This window comes from Colobus angolensis, unplaced genomic scaffold, assembly GCF_000951035.1.
Source record: "Colobus angolensis palliatus isolate OR3802 unplaced genomic scaffold, Cang.pa_1.0 Scaffold11, whole genome shotgun sequence".
Classification (NCBI taxonomy): domain Eukaryota; kingdom Metazoa; phylum Chordata; class Mammalia; order Primates; family Cercopithecidae; genus Colobus; species Colobus angolensis.
In genome coordinates, this window is record NW_012112030.1 from 18,533,769 (window position 1) to 18,550,149 (window position 16,381).

The 16,381-nt window shown below is 38.5% G+C and overlaps 1 protein-coding gene and 1 long non-coding RNA gene across 2 annotated transcripts in view; one reads left to right on the forward strand and one right to left on the reverse strand.

The window, feature by feature from the left end:
- LOC105521161 overlaps positions 1-10,116 on the reverse strand; it is a 15,926-nt gene extending 5,810 nt beyond the window's left edge. The window contains exon 1 of the long non-coding RNA XR_001003230.1: positions 9,784-10,116. This is a non-coding gene — a long non-coding RNA (uncharacterized LOC105521161). The remainder of the gene's footprint in view (positions 1-9,783) is intronic.
- Positions 10,117-10,175: 59 nt separating this feature from the next.
- The window catches only part of ETNK1 (ethanolamine kinase 1), a 62,911-nt gene continuing 56,705 nt past the window's right edge, over positions 10,176-16,381 (forward strand). The window contains exon 1 of the mRNA XM_011955242.1: positions 10,176-10,687. Coding sequence (XP_011810632.1) covers positions 10,265-10,687 — 423 coding nt within the window. The 5' untranslated portion in view covers positions 10,176-10,264. The remainder of the gene's footprint in view (positions 10,688-16,381) is intronic.

A 16,381-nucleotide genomic window follows, 5' to 3' on the forward strand; every position in this document is an offset into this window, starting at 1 on the left:
TGTGTGTGTGTGTGTGTATGTGTGTGTGTGTGTAAACTGGATGAAGTTTCTCTCTGGTCAGTTATGCCCTTGGGAACTTGACCTTGTAACCATGTGGTCATGCTTTCTCTTTTCACAATGGTGGCCTGGATTCAGGTTTCAATTCTTGGCCTAGGGGATGATCTTTTATCTTCTGTCTATGTATTTATATGTATTATGTTTGTGATATTTACATATGAAATAGCTTTAGTTGAAAAATAATAAGAGCTTAATATTTTATCAGAAAAGTAAAAAAGTGTAATGACTTTTAGTCATGTGACTTAAGTAATCTTTGGGAACTAAAGATAGTTTTGTTTTGTTTTTTTAAGATGGAGTCTCATTCTGTCACCAGCCTGGAGTGCAGTGGTGCAATCTGGGCTCACTGCAACCTCTGCCTCCTGGGTTCGAGTGATTCTCCTGCCTCAGCCTCCCAAGTAGCTGGGACTACAGGTGCATGCCACCATGCCCAGCTCATTTTTTTGTATTTTTAGTAGGGGTGGGGTTTCTCCATGTTGGCCAGGATGGTCTTGAACTCCAGCCCTCGTGATCCACCCGCCTCAGTCTCCCAAAGTGCTGTGATTACAGGCATGAGCCACCGTGCCCGGCCAAGATAGTTTTAAAAATTATTGGTAAGTAAAGATATTTGGTCTAAATTATGCAGGTCAGATAATAAGTTTACTAAATGCTTTAAGGTCATAAACTGCTTGAAAATTGTTCAATTTACCTATCTTAAAGCCATTAGATTCTAGATAAGGTCTGGGGACATGTGGAATTCACCATGCACCCTAGCTATACAAAGAAGATTATAAAAAAAGAGATTTTATATGAGAAATGATCTTGTCTGGTCAATTCTTGTCTTAAAGTAAAATGACTATTGATGTGTAGGGCAAGTCAGAAAGTTCAAGAAAGTCTCAGATAGTCTGTGTAAGTCATGAAAGGATTTGTGAAGGGAATTTATGCAAGAAATATACAATTCAAAGGTTGTTTGGCCTTCTAAATGCCTCATACGATGCTACCATGACTCTTACTGTACAACTTGCCTGCTTAAGTAAGGTAAGGCCTGGGAACATGTAGAATTAGCCACACCCCCTTGCTATGCTGGAGAGTCAGCTCTTATATGTACTTCTGCCTGGTGTGTCTTAGAGTAGGATCCACACTTAGTACATAATTAAAATCTCAGATTTACCAAGGTTTTCACCAAAAATAGAAGTTGCTAAAAGTTAACATTATAACATGTAATTAAAACTACAAAGAAACAATTTTACATGCAAGGTGTGTAAAGAAAGTAAAATGTGTTTTTGGTGAAAGAGTATAAGAAGTCATGGAAAGGTAGATTTTTTTCTGCCTAAAGTGTTAAAGGATTGTTTAAGAAAGGAAAAATGTCTAATGGTTTATGAAAAATTAACCCATAAAACAGATTCTGTGTGGACATTGGCTAAAGTTAAAGGGGTATTTATTCAGTTTTTCTGCAAATTAACCACTGGAATAAAAGCACAACAGGTTTTCAGGTTTTCCTTTTTTTTTTTTTTTTTTTTGAGGCAGAATCTCGATCTGTTGCCCAGGCTGGAGTACAGTGGTGTGATCTAGGCTCACTGCAACCTCAGCTTCCTGGGTTCAAGTGATTCTCCTGTCACAGCTTCCCAAGTAGCTGGGTTTACAGGTGCATACCACCATGTCCAGTTAATTTTTGTATTTTTAGTAGAGATGGGGTTTCATCCTGTTGGTCAGGCTGATCTCAAACTCCTGACCTCAGGCAATCCACTCACCTCAGCCTCCCAAAGTGCTGGGATTACAGATATAAGCCACCGTGCCTGGCCCAACAGGTTTTTCTTAAAGCAAAACCCTGCTTATGATCTGCTCTTTAACAAAAATTGTAAAGGGTTGTAAAAGGTTTATGAAAATCTTACCTTTGGTCAAACTGATAAAAATTAAATACATTTATTGATAAGGTTTCATTAAGAATTGGGTTTGACATCAATAATGCACTAATGCAACAGTGACATTTGTCTTATTTGGTATAAAAGTTATATAGGGCCAAGCGCGGTGGCTCATGCCTGTAATCCCAGCACGTTGGGAGGCTGAGATGGGTGGATCATGAGGTCAGGAGATCAAGACCATCCTGATTAACACAGTGAAACCCCATCTCTACCAAAAACTACAAAAATGTTATCCAGGCATGGTGGTGGGTGCCTGTAGTCCCAGCTACTCGGGAGGCTGAGGTGGGAGAATGGTGTGAACCCAGGAGGCAGAGCTTGCAGTGAGCCAAGATTGCTCCACTGCACTCCAGCCTGGACGACAGAGCGAGACTCAGTCTCAAAAGAAAAAATTACACAGGAAGCATTATCAAATATGAAATGGTGTTTGGTTTTCTTTGGGCTGTAAATGTGTTATTAATATATGTTCCAAAATTATGGGAAACTTCTGTAATTCTAATATGGCTTAGTGTATGTTATGAGTAGTTATATTGTTACATAAAATCATTTTGAGCCACAGAGGTAACCAAAATTCCTTTGTCAGTTGTGTTTTTGACTGTGGCTGTCCTAAGACGTTTCGTCATCCACAGACAATTTTTGTCTTGTTTTAACTCTCCATAGAAGCTGGTTTATAATCAGCTATAGAACTCTAACAGACATTCTTATATGCAGGTTTCTGACACTTTGAAAATTGTGACATTAGAATAGAGGAAACAACTTTCAGAACTGTCACAGACAGCTAAAGTGTTCATGAATATCAAGCAAAACAGGAGTTAACTAAGTAATGAGAATCAATAAAAAGCACAAGTAATCTTTGTGACTTTTTGCTTAAAACGTTGGTGATCCTTTGTTTTTTTTTTTCCAGAGTCAAGAAAACTTTTCTTTCCAGCTATTTACAGCTTGTGGCAATTGAGTAAACTATACTGCTGTGAATAACATTTGGAACATATTTGTTTCTCTCTATCTGATTTCTCCAGAATTGGGAGACTATTTGTGAGTATTCTTAACTTATGGCAATAAGTTAAGTGTGGTTATTTGCATAAGTGCAATGAGAATCAGTTTTCTTTTGCAACAGGACGCAATTGGAGAAATTGGTTATTTTACCAAGGCTTTGACTGGAATGGTGTGCTTTCCTTTAAGGAGTCAAACTTGACTTGTAAAACCAATGAAAGCCCTTTGGGGAACTGGCCTCATACTTTGCCTACACAGTCCCTTGTACAGGTTTTCTACCTGTGGTAAGTAAAGAGTGTCACTTTTTCTCAGGTCCAGAAGCCCCAGGTTATCTTGAGACCCCAAGAGGAAAGGAATTTACTCAACTTGGGTATTTGAGGGTACAAACCCATGGCAGGACTTGGCTCTAAAAAACTGTTATCTGAGATTCCTTATGCAACAAATTTCCATCAAAGCTAATTAAAAAGCCTATATGGCAAATTATGATTCTTGCTGCACTTTATACAAATAATCAAGCCAAGTATAATAAAGCAAATTGGTCTTACCATAATTTGTCTTTAGTAACAATGGGAAACTGGAGAGAGATTATGTTTCAATAACTATGGTATACTTGCTATTAAATTCTAGTCTCATCCGTTATTTTTCTTTCTGCAATTTAGGCCAGCCCTGCTTATTCCTGTAAACCAACCAGTCATCTCTGACTGCTGCTCAGAAGAAACAAGAGGGATGGCTGATTAAACAGGTTGCAGTAAAGGAGCCAGCCTCAACCCACCAAAACCAAAATGGTGATGAGAGTGACCTCTGGTTGTCCTCACTGCTACATTCCCACCAGCACCATGACAGTTTACAAATTCCATGACAATGTCAGGAAGTTACCCTATATGGTCTAAAAAGAGAAGGCATGAATAATCTACCCCTTGTTTAGCGTATCATCAAAAAAATAACCATAAAAATAGGCAATCTGCAGCCCCCGGGGCTGCTCTGTCTATGGAGTAGCTGTTCTTTTATTCCTTTACTTTCTTAATAAACTTCCTTTCACTTTGCACTGTGGATTCGCCCTGAATTACTTCTTGCATGAGATCCAAGAACCCTCTCTTGGGGTCTGAATCCAGACCCTTGTCACGTAACAACCAGAGCACCCCTGGGTTTATATTCAGTGATCCTTTCACTCCCTCTTACAAATGCTCATTATGTAACAAGTTAGAAACAGCTTTTCTAGTCTTTTATATGTGGTATAATCATTATGACTTAAATTTACAATGTGGGTGTCATAAGGCAGAATTTTGTAGGTGTTTTAACAGATATATAAGAGGGAGAAGTAAATTTGGACTAGGAAAATCCAGATAAGCTCCATGAAGAAGATTGCTGGAGAGTTAAGCTTTGAAGGATGAGTGAGGTTGTAAGAAGCAGACATAGGAGGCAGGACATTCCAGGTATTGGAGGGTCCCAATGCCATGTGAAGTATGGGAAAGGGACTATTAAATGTGTCGTATACTTCAAAATAATGTTACATCTTTATAGCTATGTTATATTCTCTCGACCTGTGTTGCAAGATGCTGGAATATTTTACTGACACCCTGTAGCTAAGATTTTTTTCCAGATTCAAAGATAACTAGTGGGCTGGTCAGTGGCCTAGGAAATGATCAGGCAGGTGATTTCAGCATAATGAGTTAAGCGGATACAGCCCCTGGCTGAATGCTATTCTTATGTGAGACTGGCACAGTTTCAGGACTAATTAGGTAGGCTTAAGCATTTATTATCTTTTATGTTCTAGGCACTATTGTAGGCAGTGGAAATGTGGCAATAGACAAGCTGTGGCTCTGCTTTGCTGGCACTAACATTCTAATACGTAAGAGGGACACTAAAAAGGTAAATAAAAAATACACTGATTTTAGCTGATCTCATTTCACAGAGGTCAGCGCACTCTCCCCTCTCTGGGAGTGTTACTATGCTTAATAAACTTTTGCTGCTTTGCTGGGAAAAAAAAAGTGAATACATTGATTCCAAGGTAATTCCCATTGTTTTATGATATATAAAAAATAAAACAGGTCGTTGTGATAAGGGAAGTGATGGATGGAAATGCCCCTCCAGAGAACAACTTTTGAGTAAGATCTAAATGATAGGAAGCCACATGAAAAGAAGCCAGTACGCAGAAATCATGAGGAAGCAAAACTAGACAATTAGAAACAGAAGATAGGTAAAAACAGGTGGAGAGAAGAGACAGAGAACTCAACTAACCAGAAGAGCTGTTGGGTTCCCAGAATTATTGCTTGAATTTTGACTTCTAGGACCGCTGTTGCCTCCTGAATATGTGCATAAGTAGATGCATATGTTCTATTTGTCAACTTTATTCTGTCATAATATATTCCTATCTAACATCTAATGATCTGTTGATCTAACTATCCATCCATCTAATCATTTTCATAATGTGGGACAGTTAGATTGCTGCCAGTTTTTAGCAATACAAGGAGCAAGACAGCAGTGAACATTCTTGTACACACTTTATCATGTACATGGTATGGGATTTTCGCATCTACCTGGAATTGAAACCGCTGGATGGTAAAGAATGTCTACCATTAACTTTATAAAAATCTGCAAAATTGTTTTCCAAAGTTTTCACAAATAAATGTACTTCTCCACAAGAAATGTACACTTGGCATTATTAGACTTCAAAATTTTTCCAGTCTAATGGGTGTGAAATGGTATCTCATTATTATTCTAATTTACATCATCTTAATTATTAGACATTACAATTAGGGAGGTACAGTTTCAAAAGCTTATTGGCTATTTGGATTTCCTTTTCTTCAAACTGCTATTTGTTTGCCAGTTATTCTACTGGGTGGTTTAACTTCCTTATTTATTAGTAGTATCCTGAATATAAATACTTTTTTGATCATACACATTGCAAATATCTTTTTATGGCTTGTCATTTATCTTCATGGTATTTTCGGTCATGAGGTTTCAAATGTTAATGTTTTCAAATTTATCAATCCTTTTTCCTCATAGCATGTGCTTTATGAGTCTGTTTAGGAATCCTTCTCTAACTTATAGAGATCTGATTCTATATTTTCTGACTTTTTTATTCATTTACATTTATTAACTACTACAGCAAGGCAGTATGTTGATTGACAAAAATACAAATATGAACTAAAGTCCACAGTTTATATTCAGGTTCACTCTTTGTATTGCATAGTTCCGTGAGTTTTGACTAATTTATAATGTCATGCATCCACCATTATAATATCATAAAGAATAGTTTCATTGCCCTAAAAATCTCCTCTGCTCCATTCTTCCCTTCTTGTGACTTGATCCTTCATTTCTTTTCATCATTCAATAATGTTCCATTTTATGAATGTAGCAGTTTTTATTGAACATTCATCTATTTTCTTGGTTGCTCCAATTTTTGACAGTTATGAATAAAGGTGCTAGAAACATTAGTGTGCAAGTTTCTGTGTGGACATAAGTTTTCAAGTCATCTGGGTAGATACCAAGGAACATGACTGCTAGACTGTATGGTAAGACTATGTTTAACTCCATAAGAATCTGCCAGACTGTCTTCCAAAGTGACCATACCATTTTGCATCCTACCAGCGATGATAGTTCCTCTTCACATCTTCACAGCATTCGGTTGGTTGTGTTTTGGATTTCAGCTATTCCAATAGATACGTAATGGTATCTCATTGTTTAGATATTGAATATGTTTTCACACGCTTTTGTGCCATCTGTATATCTTCTTGGTGAGATATCTGTTCTGATCTTTTGCCCATTTTAAAATTGGGTTTTTCTACTGTTAAGTTTAAAGAGTACTTTGTATAGTTTGAATAGAAATCTTCTATTGAATATGTTTTGCAAACATTTTTTTTTTCCAGTCTGTGGCTTGTCTTTTCATTCTTTAACTATCTTTTGCAGAGCAAAAGTTTTTAATTTTAATGAAGTACAAGTTACCAGTTTTCTTTCATGGGTTGTGCTTTTGATGCTGCATCTAAAGAGTAACTGCCAAACCCAGAGTCACCTAGATGTTCTGTTATGTTGCTTTCTAAGAGTTGTATAGTTTTGTGTTTTATATTTATGTCTATGATCCATTTCAAATTACTTTTTGTGAAAGGTGTAAGGTCTGTGTCTGGATTCTTTTTTTTTTTTTGCAACTGTATATCCAGTTGCTCTGGCACCATTTATTCAAAATTTGAATTGCCTTTTTCCTTTGTTAAATATTAGTTGACAGTATTTGTGTGGATCTATTTCTGGACTCTATTTTGTTCCATAGATCTATTTATCTATTCTTTTGTGAATACTACACTGTACTATATGTCTTTTTTTCTTTTCTTTTTTTTTTTTTTTTGAGACAGAGTCTCACTCTATTACCCAGGCTGAAGTGCAGTGGTGTGATCTTGGTTCATTGCAACCTCCACCTCCCAGTTTCAAGTGATTCTCTGGCCTCAGCCTCCCAAGTAGCTAGGATTACAGGTGTCTGCCACCACGCCCAGCTAAGTTTTATATTTTTAGTAGAGACAGTGTTTCACCATGTTGGCCAGGCTGGTCTCAAACTACTGACCCCAAGTGATCCACTCGGCTTGGCCTCAATACTACACTGCCTTGATTACTGGAATGTATACTATTTTTTTTTCTTTTTTTAGACAAAGTCTCGTTCTGTCGCCCAGGCTTGAGTGCAGTAACTTGATCATGGCTCACTGCAACCTCAATCTCTTGGGCTCAGGCAATCCACCTGTCTCAGCCTCTGAGTAGGTGTGACTACAGGTGTGCACCACCACACCTGGCTAATTAAGTTTTTTTTGGAGAGATAAGGTCTCACTGTTGCCCAGGCTGGCCTTGAACTCCTGGGCTCAAGTGAACCTCCTGCCTCAGCTTCCCAAAGTGCTGGGATTACAGGCATGAGCCACTGCACCCAGTTATACTGTCTTCAAGTCTGTCTGTTTTCTGACTTTGTTTTTCTTTAATATTATATTGGCTACTCTGGCTCTTGTGACTTTGCATGTAAACATTAGAACTGGTTTGCTGATATCCAAGACATAACCTGGGGTGATTAGAATTAAATCCGTAGATTAGGTTGATAAGAATTGATATTTCTTGCACATTTTTAAAGTTTTGCTTTTAATATTTAGGTTTTTAATCTTCCCCAAATTAATTTTTGTGTGTAATAAGAGGGAGGGATCAAAATTTTCTTCTCATACAAAAAGCAACTGTACCACTTCTGTTCATTGATCAGTCTGGACTTTCTCACTAATTTGTAATGGTACTTTTGTTATATACAAAGTTCTCATATGTGTGTGGGTTTTGTTCCGGGACTTCATTATGTTCTAGTAGCTTATGTGCCCATACCGAAACCAATATATAATACAACGTGGTAGGAATGGTCCTCCCAATATATTCCCTCATCTTACCTGTCCCCATCCCTCTCTCCCTAATCACAGCGCTTTTCTTGGACCTTAACTTTTGATATGAATTTCAGTGTCATTTTAACAAGTTCAGTAAAAACACCCTTCTGAGATTTTAACTGGAATTACATTATATGTACTGATTAGTTTAGGGAAAATTGAGGCCTTTATATTAATCTTTTCTCATTTATGAATATGGTTCATTTCTCCATTAATTTTATCCACGGATCCTGTACATTTTTGTTACTTCTTTTCTCAGGTACCTAACAGTTGTTTTTCTTTTTCTTCTACTTGTTAATGGACTCTTATTTACCGTTACAAACTAGTGCAGTTTGCAACATAATTTTAAATTAAATTATTTTACAATTCTTAAAGTTTTAAAATTCTTAAAATGTCAACTGCTTAATAAAAATACAATTTATACAAAAATACAAGGGATAGTATCTGAAATGTGAAAGTATTAGTATATTTACGATTTCTCCCCAAAGTGGAAGGAACACACACTCTAATGTTTCTAGTAGAAAATTATGCCTAAATCTGGCAGGGTGCAGTGGCCCACGCCCGGGAGCCACCGCGCCCTGCCTATAATCCCCAGCGCTTTGATAGGCCGAAGTGGGTGGATCACCTGAGGTCAGGAGTTCGAGACCAGCCTGGCCAACATGGTGAAACCCGTCTCTACTAAAAATACAAAAATTTGCTGGGCGTGGTGGCACGCACCTGTAATCCCAGCTACTCGGGAGGCTGAGGCGGGAGAATCGCTTACATCCAGGAGGCGGAGGTTGCAGTGGGCCGAGATCGCACCATTGCACTCCAGCCTGGGTGCAGAGTAGGCTCCGTCTCAAAACAAACAAAAACAAAAAGCAAGCAAAAAAACCCATTAAATTTGAAAAATGTTAAATCAACTTCTTTGCTGTATTATAAAGCTCCATTTCCACCCCTCTTTTTAGTTTAGGAAGTTTACCGTTATAGGTGAAGTAATTATTTTGTGAATTACAAAGGTAAGTAGGTTCTTTCTTAACAATCAGGATGTAAACTTAATGCTGGTGAAGTAATTAAACATTTTGAATGTTAATTAAACTCAGTCCAGTTAAGGGTTTTATTTACTACTAACAAACGTATTCACCAAATACTAAGTGCTGCAGGGAATCCCAGACCGTTTTCCTCCATCAAAAAGGAAAATTAAGAGGCCCCAATACTTTACTTGTAGCTTATCCAGTTTCTACCATTCCCTGTAAGGCACTGAGACGCAAGATTTCATGGCCCACTCGGGGTACCTTGGCACGGACATCGGGTCGTTCCAGTGTTGAGCTTCAAAACTATTCCTTTCCTTCCCTTTCTTCTATATACCAGACTCTAACCTGTTCTCCCCAGCTTCGAATTATTCTCTGTATGGTCGAACATCTTACTCCACAAATAACTTAAGTGCTGCAGTTGTCTTACCCAAATACCTGAACTCAGCTTATCCCGAGTACTGCGATCCCATGTACTCTAATGGGAATATAGTTAACCCAGCTAGTATGAGGTCCCCAGAACACAGCAGCTCCAAGATCAAGGCGACTGAGTAACACTGCTTGCCTAGACTCAGGACAAGTTCGGAGAGTGATCCTAGGGTTATTTTAGAACGTGTCCCTTGCTTCCCACAAAAATTCAGTCGTTAACTCGAGCCCGGATGCCCACGATCTTTCGGATCAGGTGAGCTAAAGCTTCAATGCCTTGAGGGGCTTGGCAGGGCTGGGGCTCATCCCGGAGAAGCAGCCCCGCTTTCCAGACCAGCAGTTCCCAGGGATGGGTGTGTGCTAATCGCAGGCCGACAAGTCCGTCGCGGTACAGCGGTTCCATTGTGACGGAAGGCGAGAAACCCCGCCTCCACCCCCTGACGCAGCGCAGGCCCCGCCCCGCGCGTGACGCCAGCGTCAGGCCAGCCCCGGCATGCTCCGCGGCCGACCGCGGTCGAGCGCCGACAACAGGAATTTTTCCCGAGAGCGGCCCGGGCTCAGTTCAGCTGCTGTCCAGACCCGGATCGGCGACATTGCCGCCTCCAGACGTTCTCCTGCCGCTCGCCCGCCCGTCCGAGCGCCCCCAGCCCTCCCGCGAGGGCGCCCCGGGACGGAAGGATCCACCAGTCTGTCGGCGCCCGCCGTTCTCGTGGTCGCCGTCGCCGTCGTCGTGGTGGTAGTCTCCGCCGTCGCCTGGGCCATGGCCAATTACATCCACGTCCCTCCCGGCTCTCCGGAGGTGCCCAAACTGAACGTCACCGTTCAGGATCAGGAGGAGCAGCGCTGCCGGGAGGGAGCCCTGAGCCTCCTGCAACACCTGCGGCCTCACTGGGACCCCCAGGAGGTGACCCTGCAGGTAACGCCCACACCTCAGCTCTGGGTCTCTTATGTCCCTCACGCGGCTGTAGGGGTCCTCACCACAATCGCCTCTGTCCCACGATGACCGAGGAAGACCTAGGGCAACATCTCCTCCCTAAGTCCGTTGGGAAGTGACCCTGTATTTCCCCTCACACCTAGGAAGGTCACTCCCCCGTCCCGTCGCAGTTGCTCTTTGAGATTGACCTGAGGGCACATTTTCTCTTTCTAGAAGCGGCTGCGTAAGTGACGCACCCATCCACAGGGGGGAGATTCCTGTTGATAGTTGCCCCTCCTCCCACTCCCCAGTCCACGGTCACTGCAAAATGAACCTTTCCACTCCCCTTGCACGGGGTCCTCGACTACCTCCTCCCGTCCCATCAGTAATGCAGTCATTAATCCTCTCTGATCTTTTCCTTCCTCTCCCCTCCCCCTGCGATGTGCTTTCATTGATGCCTCACACTGCGTTTTGTCTTCCCAAACCCTCTGATTGGCGAGCGTACTCTATTCCCAAAGTAATGACCACGACCATGCATCGCTAGGTCGGTTCTTAGGTAGCACCACGCACATTGTTTTGTTTGAGTCGATATTTCTGAATTATTAAAGCCGTCTTAGTGAAATTAATACCTGATACTAGAGGGAGCAGTGGCTTGTGACTATTTCCTTTTCATGGGACACCGTATTGATAGATAGAGAAAAAACTGGGAGGAGAAAAATCCCTGAGACGCTAGGAGTTTTCTAATAAGTTGGAAGTTATGATTTCCACTACGTGATTTTTTTTTTGAATACTAATTTGTTTTTAGCTTTAGTTTCAGGAACTAGATACGAAAATAGATCTCATTTTCTCCTTTTCCCTTGCAAACAACAAAAAAACCCAGTAATTTTCAAGGCTGGGATATTTGGGATTTGTTCTAAATCTGAGCAATAATGTAAGAACATTCATTTGAATTAGCCAAACCATCTGCGTCGTTTTGATGACTAATTTATTCACCAGTATTTGTTGATTTATTTGCTAAATTCTTTGCTGAACTAGCCAGCCACCCATACAGAGATGAATAAAACATGAGCAGTGCCTAGGGCTTAGAGCAGTTCCTGACACTTGGGTTTTCATGTGTTAGTTTCAGTTCTTATTGCCTAGAAGAGTTTTTAAGCAGATTAAAAGGACCCGTATGTTTTGGAAAAGAAACTTGTTAGACAACACATTTTGAAATTTAAGGGAGTATTTGTTAGCCGAGTATATGGGAAATAGTGAGCGCAAAGTGATTTTTATGTCATTTAAAAAATATATTTCCTTTAAAGGAAATGCATCTTCCAAATTGAAATTCAGTACTTTTTGAGTTTATCAATTTATTTGTATTTTATTATATAAGGCTCTAAAATTTATTAAGATGATTTATTTTCTGGCAGTCATTTACACATAAAACATTATTAATTAAAGAGTGCTACTTCCTGGTAAACTCCAGTGTTGGCAGATCAGTTACTTTTAAGCAGTGACTCTAAAGTTTGAAGCTTTGAAGACTGGAATTTCCTTTGATGTATTGGTCTGTAGAATAGTAATGATAGCTACTGTGGGGTTAGATAAGTTATATTTTTTATTTTAGTCGTCCAAACAACCATATTAGGTAGGCACTATCTCTTTTTTAGGTTGAAACTCAGTGAAATAAGCCAGGATGTAGGTAAAAAAGGGCAAAATGTAGTGACATTAAACTGTTTTTGCTTGTTGGAAAGTAACTACGTGTGATTAAATGTTGGTTTCTTGTAGCAACTTTTAACCTAAAGAAGACCTTTGGGTTTATAATCTGAATTTTTAATATTTGTAAGTGCAGGTAAATACTACCATTTATTTTCCCTAAGATGATTATTAGTTAGAAATACATTCTCTCCATGTGCAAGCAAAGCTTTGGTCTAGAAGCTGGCCTAAAAGCATCTGCTAAGCTGAATTGATGAGTTCACCTTTCAACTCAGTAGATCTGGCGCCTTGCATTCTAGGTCATTACAAACTCTACTTTCATAACGCTTCAGAATTTGTTTAGTAAATCTCAATGGAAATATTTTCTTTTGAGATTTCGTTGTATTTCCCTTGAAATAGATACAAATCATACCTCACATTTCAGAAGAAGTATGTATTATATAGTTAACAGAATATAATGTAATTTTAGAGCAGTCGAGTATCAGTAATGTAGCCTGTTTTTTTTCCTCAGTATTTTTCTAACATTTTTGTATGTTTAAGATATACTTGAAATATACCTTAGAAACTTACTGTAGTGGTACTTATCTGGTGATTGATTATTCCTGCAAGCTGAACTATCCAGAACATATCAGAAAATAAAAAGAAAAAACAAACTAAAAAAAGACTAGAGTCAAAATGATAGAAAGCCCAGTCTTTGCTCAAAACTTGTGGGCACATGCAATAATATATCTCATTTTAGTTAGAATTCCTGTTCTTACTAGATTAAAAGAATAAAGTATAAAGGAGGTGGTGAGGTTTTCAGAGTATAATAACAGAATAGGTAGAGTAAATCTAAAACAACAATACAGCCAGAGTGCTTAATATTTAATAGTCCTTTACTGTTTATAAAGCACTTTCACATACATTCTCCCAACTATCCTGTGAGGTAGATGTAGACGGTACTGTTAATATATATTATATAGTTAATGAAACTGAGTTTGCTGTTTACAAATGGCAGATCTGAGATGAGAAACCATCTTATGAATTATTGTTCTTTGACCAAGAGTTTTGTTTGTATATTATGATTAAGGCAGGGAAAGTGCTTCTGTATAAAATTAATTTCTTAAAAGCTTTGGCTCATAAAAAGATTCTACTTTCAATTTCCCTTGAACATAAATTTGCATTACTTTTTTCATATGTGACACCATTTTAGGAAAAAGGGATCACTTCAGCTTTCCTTTAGGATAGTGACTTTTGTTGTGTAACAGCTCTCTAACTTACTTGAAGATTTGGATTTTTAATTTTTATACTTTTCTTTGGATAGTCATTGTATAAAGGAATAAAGAATCAAGTCATATCTCAGGTCCAAAATAATTCTCAATGGACTCTTAAAATTGTTTTTCATTTTCTGAAGAGCTGATGAATTAGTGTTTGGAATATTCCAGTTATGTTGTCTCAGGATCTTTCTGTTTGCAGTATTAAGCAATGTTGTTTTTCTCACTAACTTGTCACTGTGAATTTTTCTATTACTTGGAACTTATAGTAGATAATGGCAAAGGTTTCATAGGTAGGATATTAATACCGTAATTATTATTTAACCTTACAAAACTAATGTATCTATTCCTTTATTGGGTCTAAATGAGATTGTTTGCTATATGGTACTTTATAGCAACTTTGTTTTTCAATGACAGTATGTTACAGTACTCAAGAGCATGAGGTTTGAACACAGTGCTAGTTTTGAGTCCAGATTCTGTACTTTACTAGCTTTGTTACCCTGGTCAAATCATTAAACTTCCTGTCCCAGTATCCTGAGCTATAAAATTGATCCAGTAGTTGTCCCTACCTCAATGGGTTATTGTGAGGGTAAAATAAATGCTATCTTTCATGATAATTGTTATTGCTGCTGAGCACCTACTATATATTGGATGCTTGAATCAAAAAACAAACATTTGCTGTTTGAAATTCCTAGTCCTATGGGGAAGACAAATAAGAAAATTATAACAACGTAATGTTTATGGAATGAACATTCAAATTTAGTTCACATGCAAAGATTACACAAGAAGTTTCAAAAATGTACTGTTCTTTCTGCTTTACTACAGGTTTTCGCATGTTTTTGAATGCATGTTTTTAAAAATCTTTTCATTATATTTTTTAAACATATGTGTACTATCATGGAAACTTATCTTTGTGTTAGGTTGTATAGCTACACAGCAGTTTTCATATCCTTCCTCTTTCTAACAGTGTTGGAGGTGGTTACCTAAATAATCTATTAAGAACCTGTAACCACTCTTAATATTGATAGTTAATATTTTATATTGGTCTTTGTCTTAAGGGAAGAAGAAAAAGCCAGATCTATACAATTGCTGTATTAAGTTATGTCTCCATTAGTGTTCTAATATAATAATCGATTTTCTTTTCTGTTTTTAAAAAAATGAGTTTGTTCCTTTCAGCAGTAGCTTCTGAAAAGTCTTAGGTAAGCTAATATATTAAGTTACGGCTAATTTTTTAATACATTAAAAAAGTAAACAATATATTAGTTTACTTTCCCTAAGAATTATAGGAAATCTTGAGTCCTGTAGATACGAGTAAGGAGTCATAGTTTATATTCAATGTAACTTTCAATATTAGTGGTTATATCCAGTTTTCTGTTTCCTATTCCCTCCCTGTTTTCAGCATTTTAGAATAATAAAGTATATAATGTTTAATAGATGCCCACCAAAAACGTGAAAAGTTTGTTAGGCTCCCATGTGTCTTATTAAGATGTGACTATGAAGTCAGGAGCCTAAAGTGCTAGTTTGTTTTCATGTATAATAGCCGTGTAACTTGGACTATGTAAACTGCATCACATCTTTTTGAGGACTGAGCATAATATGTAAAGAGGATGGTTTTTCAATATTATTTCCAGCCATTGTAACCTTTGGCAAGTTTTAAAGTCTCTATAAAATGGTATTACCTTGGAAAATAGTCATGAGAATTCAATGACATACCTACAATTACGCATAGTATGTTTTGGTACTATGTTCCTCCACCTCATTTCCAATTCTCCCATCCCGACTGAGAGAATTGTGAGCTCCTAAAATTCAGTAATTCTGACACATGTTTTTTGTACTAAGTATAATGCTAGTTTTCAGTAAGAGTCCTTGGACAACTAACTGTAGCCCAAGTTAGGCATTGAAGAATGTAGGACAGAAGGCTTCATAGAAGTAGGGGTACCTGAGCTAAGCTTTGAAGGGTAAATGAGATCAGACTGAAAGGAGAAACATTTCTGAGCAAGGAAAACTGTCTCACAAAGGCAATGAATCTAGACTTTGAGCAGCTTACTCATCATTTAGGACATCATGGGAAGCCACTAGATGTTTTTATTTTTGTATTTTATTTTATTTTTTTTGAGAGAGAGTCTCGCTGTCGCCCAGGCTGGAGTGCAGTGGTGTGATCTCAGCTCACTGCAACCTCCGCTTCTGGGGTTCAAGTGATTCTCTCGCCTCACCCACCCAAGTAGCTTGGATTAGAGACCTGCGCCACCATGCTTAGCTAATTTTTGTATTTTTAGTTGAGTTAGGTTTCACCATGTTGGCCAGGCTGGTCTCGAATGCCTGACCTCAAGTGATCCACCCACCTTGGCCTCCCAGAATGCTGGGATTACAGGCGTGAGTCACCACGCCTGGCCTGGACATTTTTAAGCAGGTAAATTATATCACGTATTAGAGAAGTGACAGGCAAGAATGTAGAGAAGGGTTGTTTGAGGGAAATGTTTTAAATTGGGAAATAAGTCATCACTCAGAACACTGGTTTCGAAACTGGCGGTTACCATACATTAATAGGATGCCAAATCAATACTGTCTTGAGACCATTACAGTTTAAAAAGATAAGTTAGAGTAAGTAATGGTAGAGGATACATCAGACAGCCTTGCAAGTAGTAAGGTAAGTACTCTTTTTTTTTTTTTTTTTGAGATGGAATTTTGCTTTTGTTGCCCAGGCTGGAGTGCAATGGTGTGATCTCAGCTCACCGCAACCTCCGCCTCACAA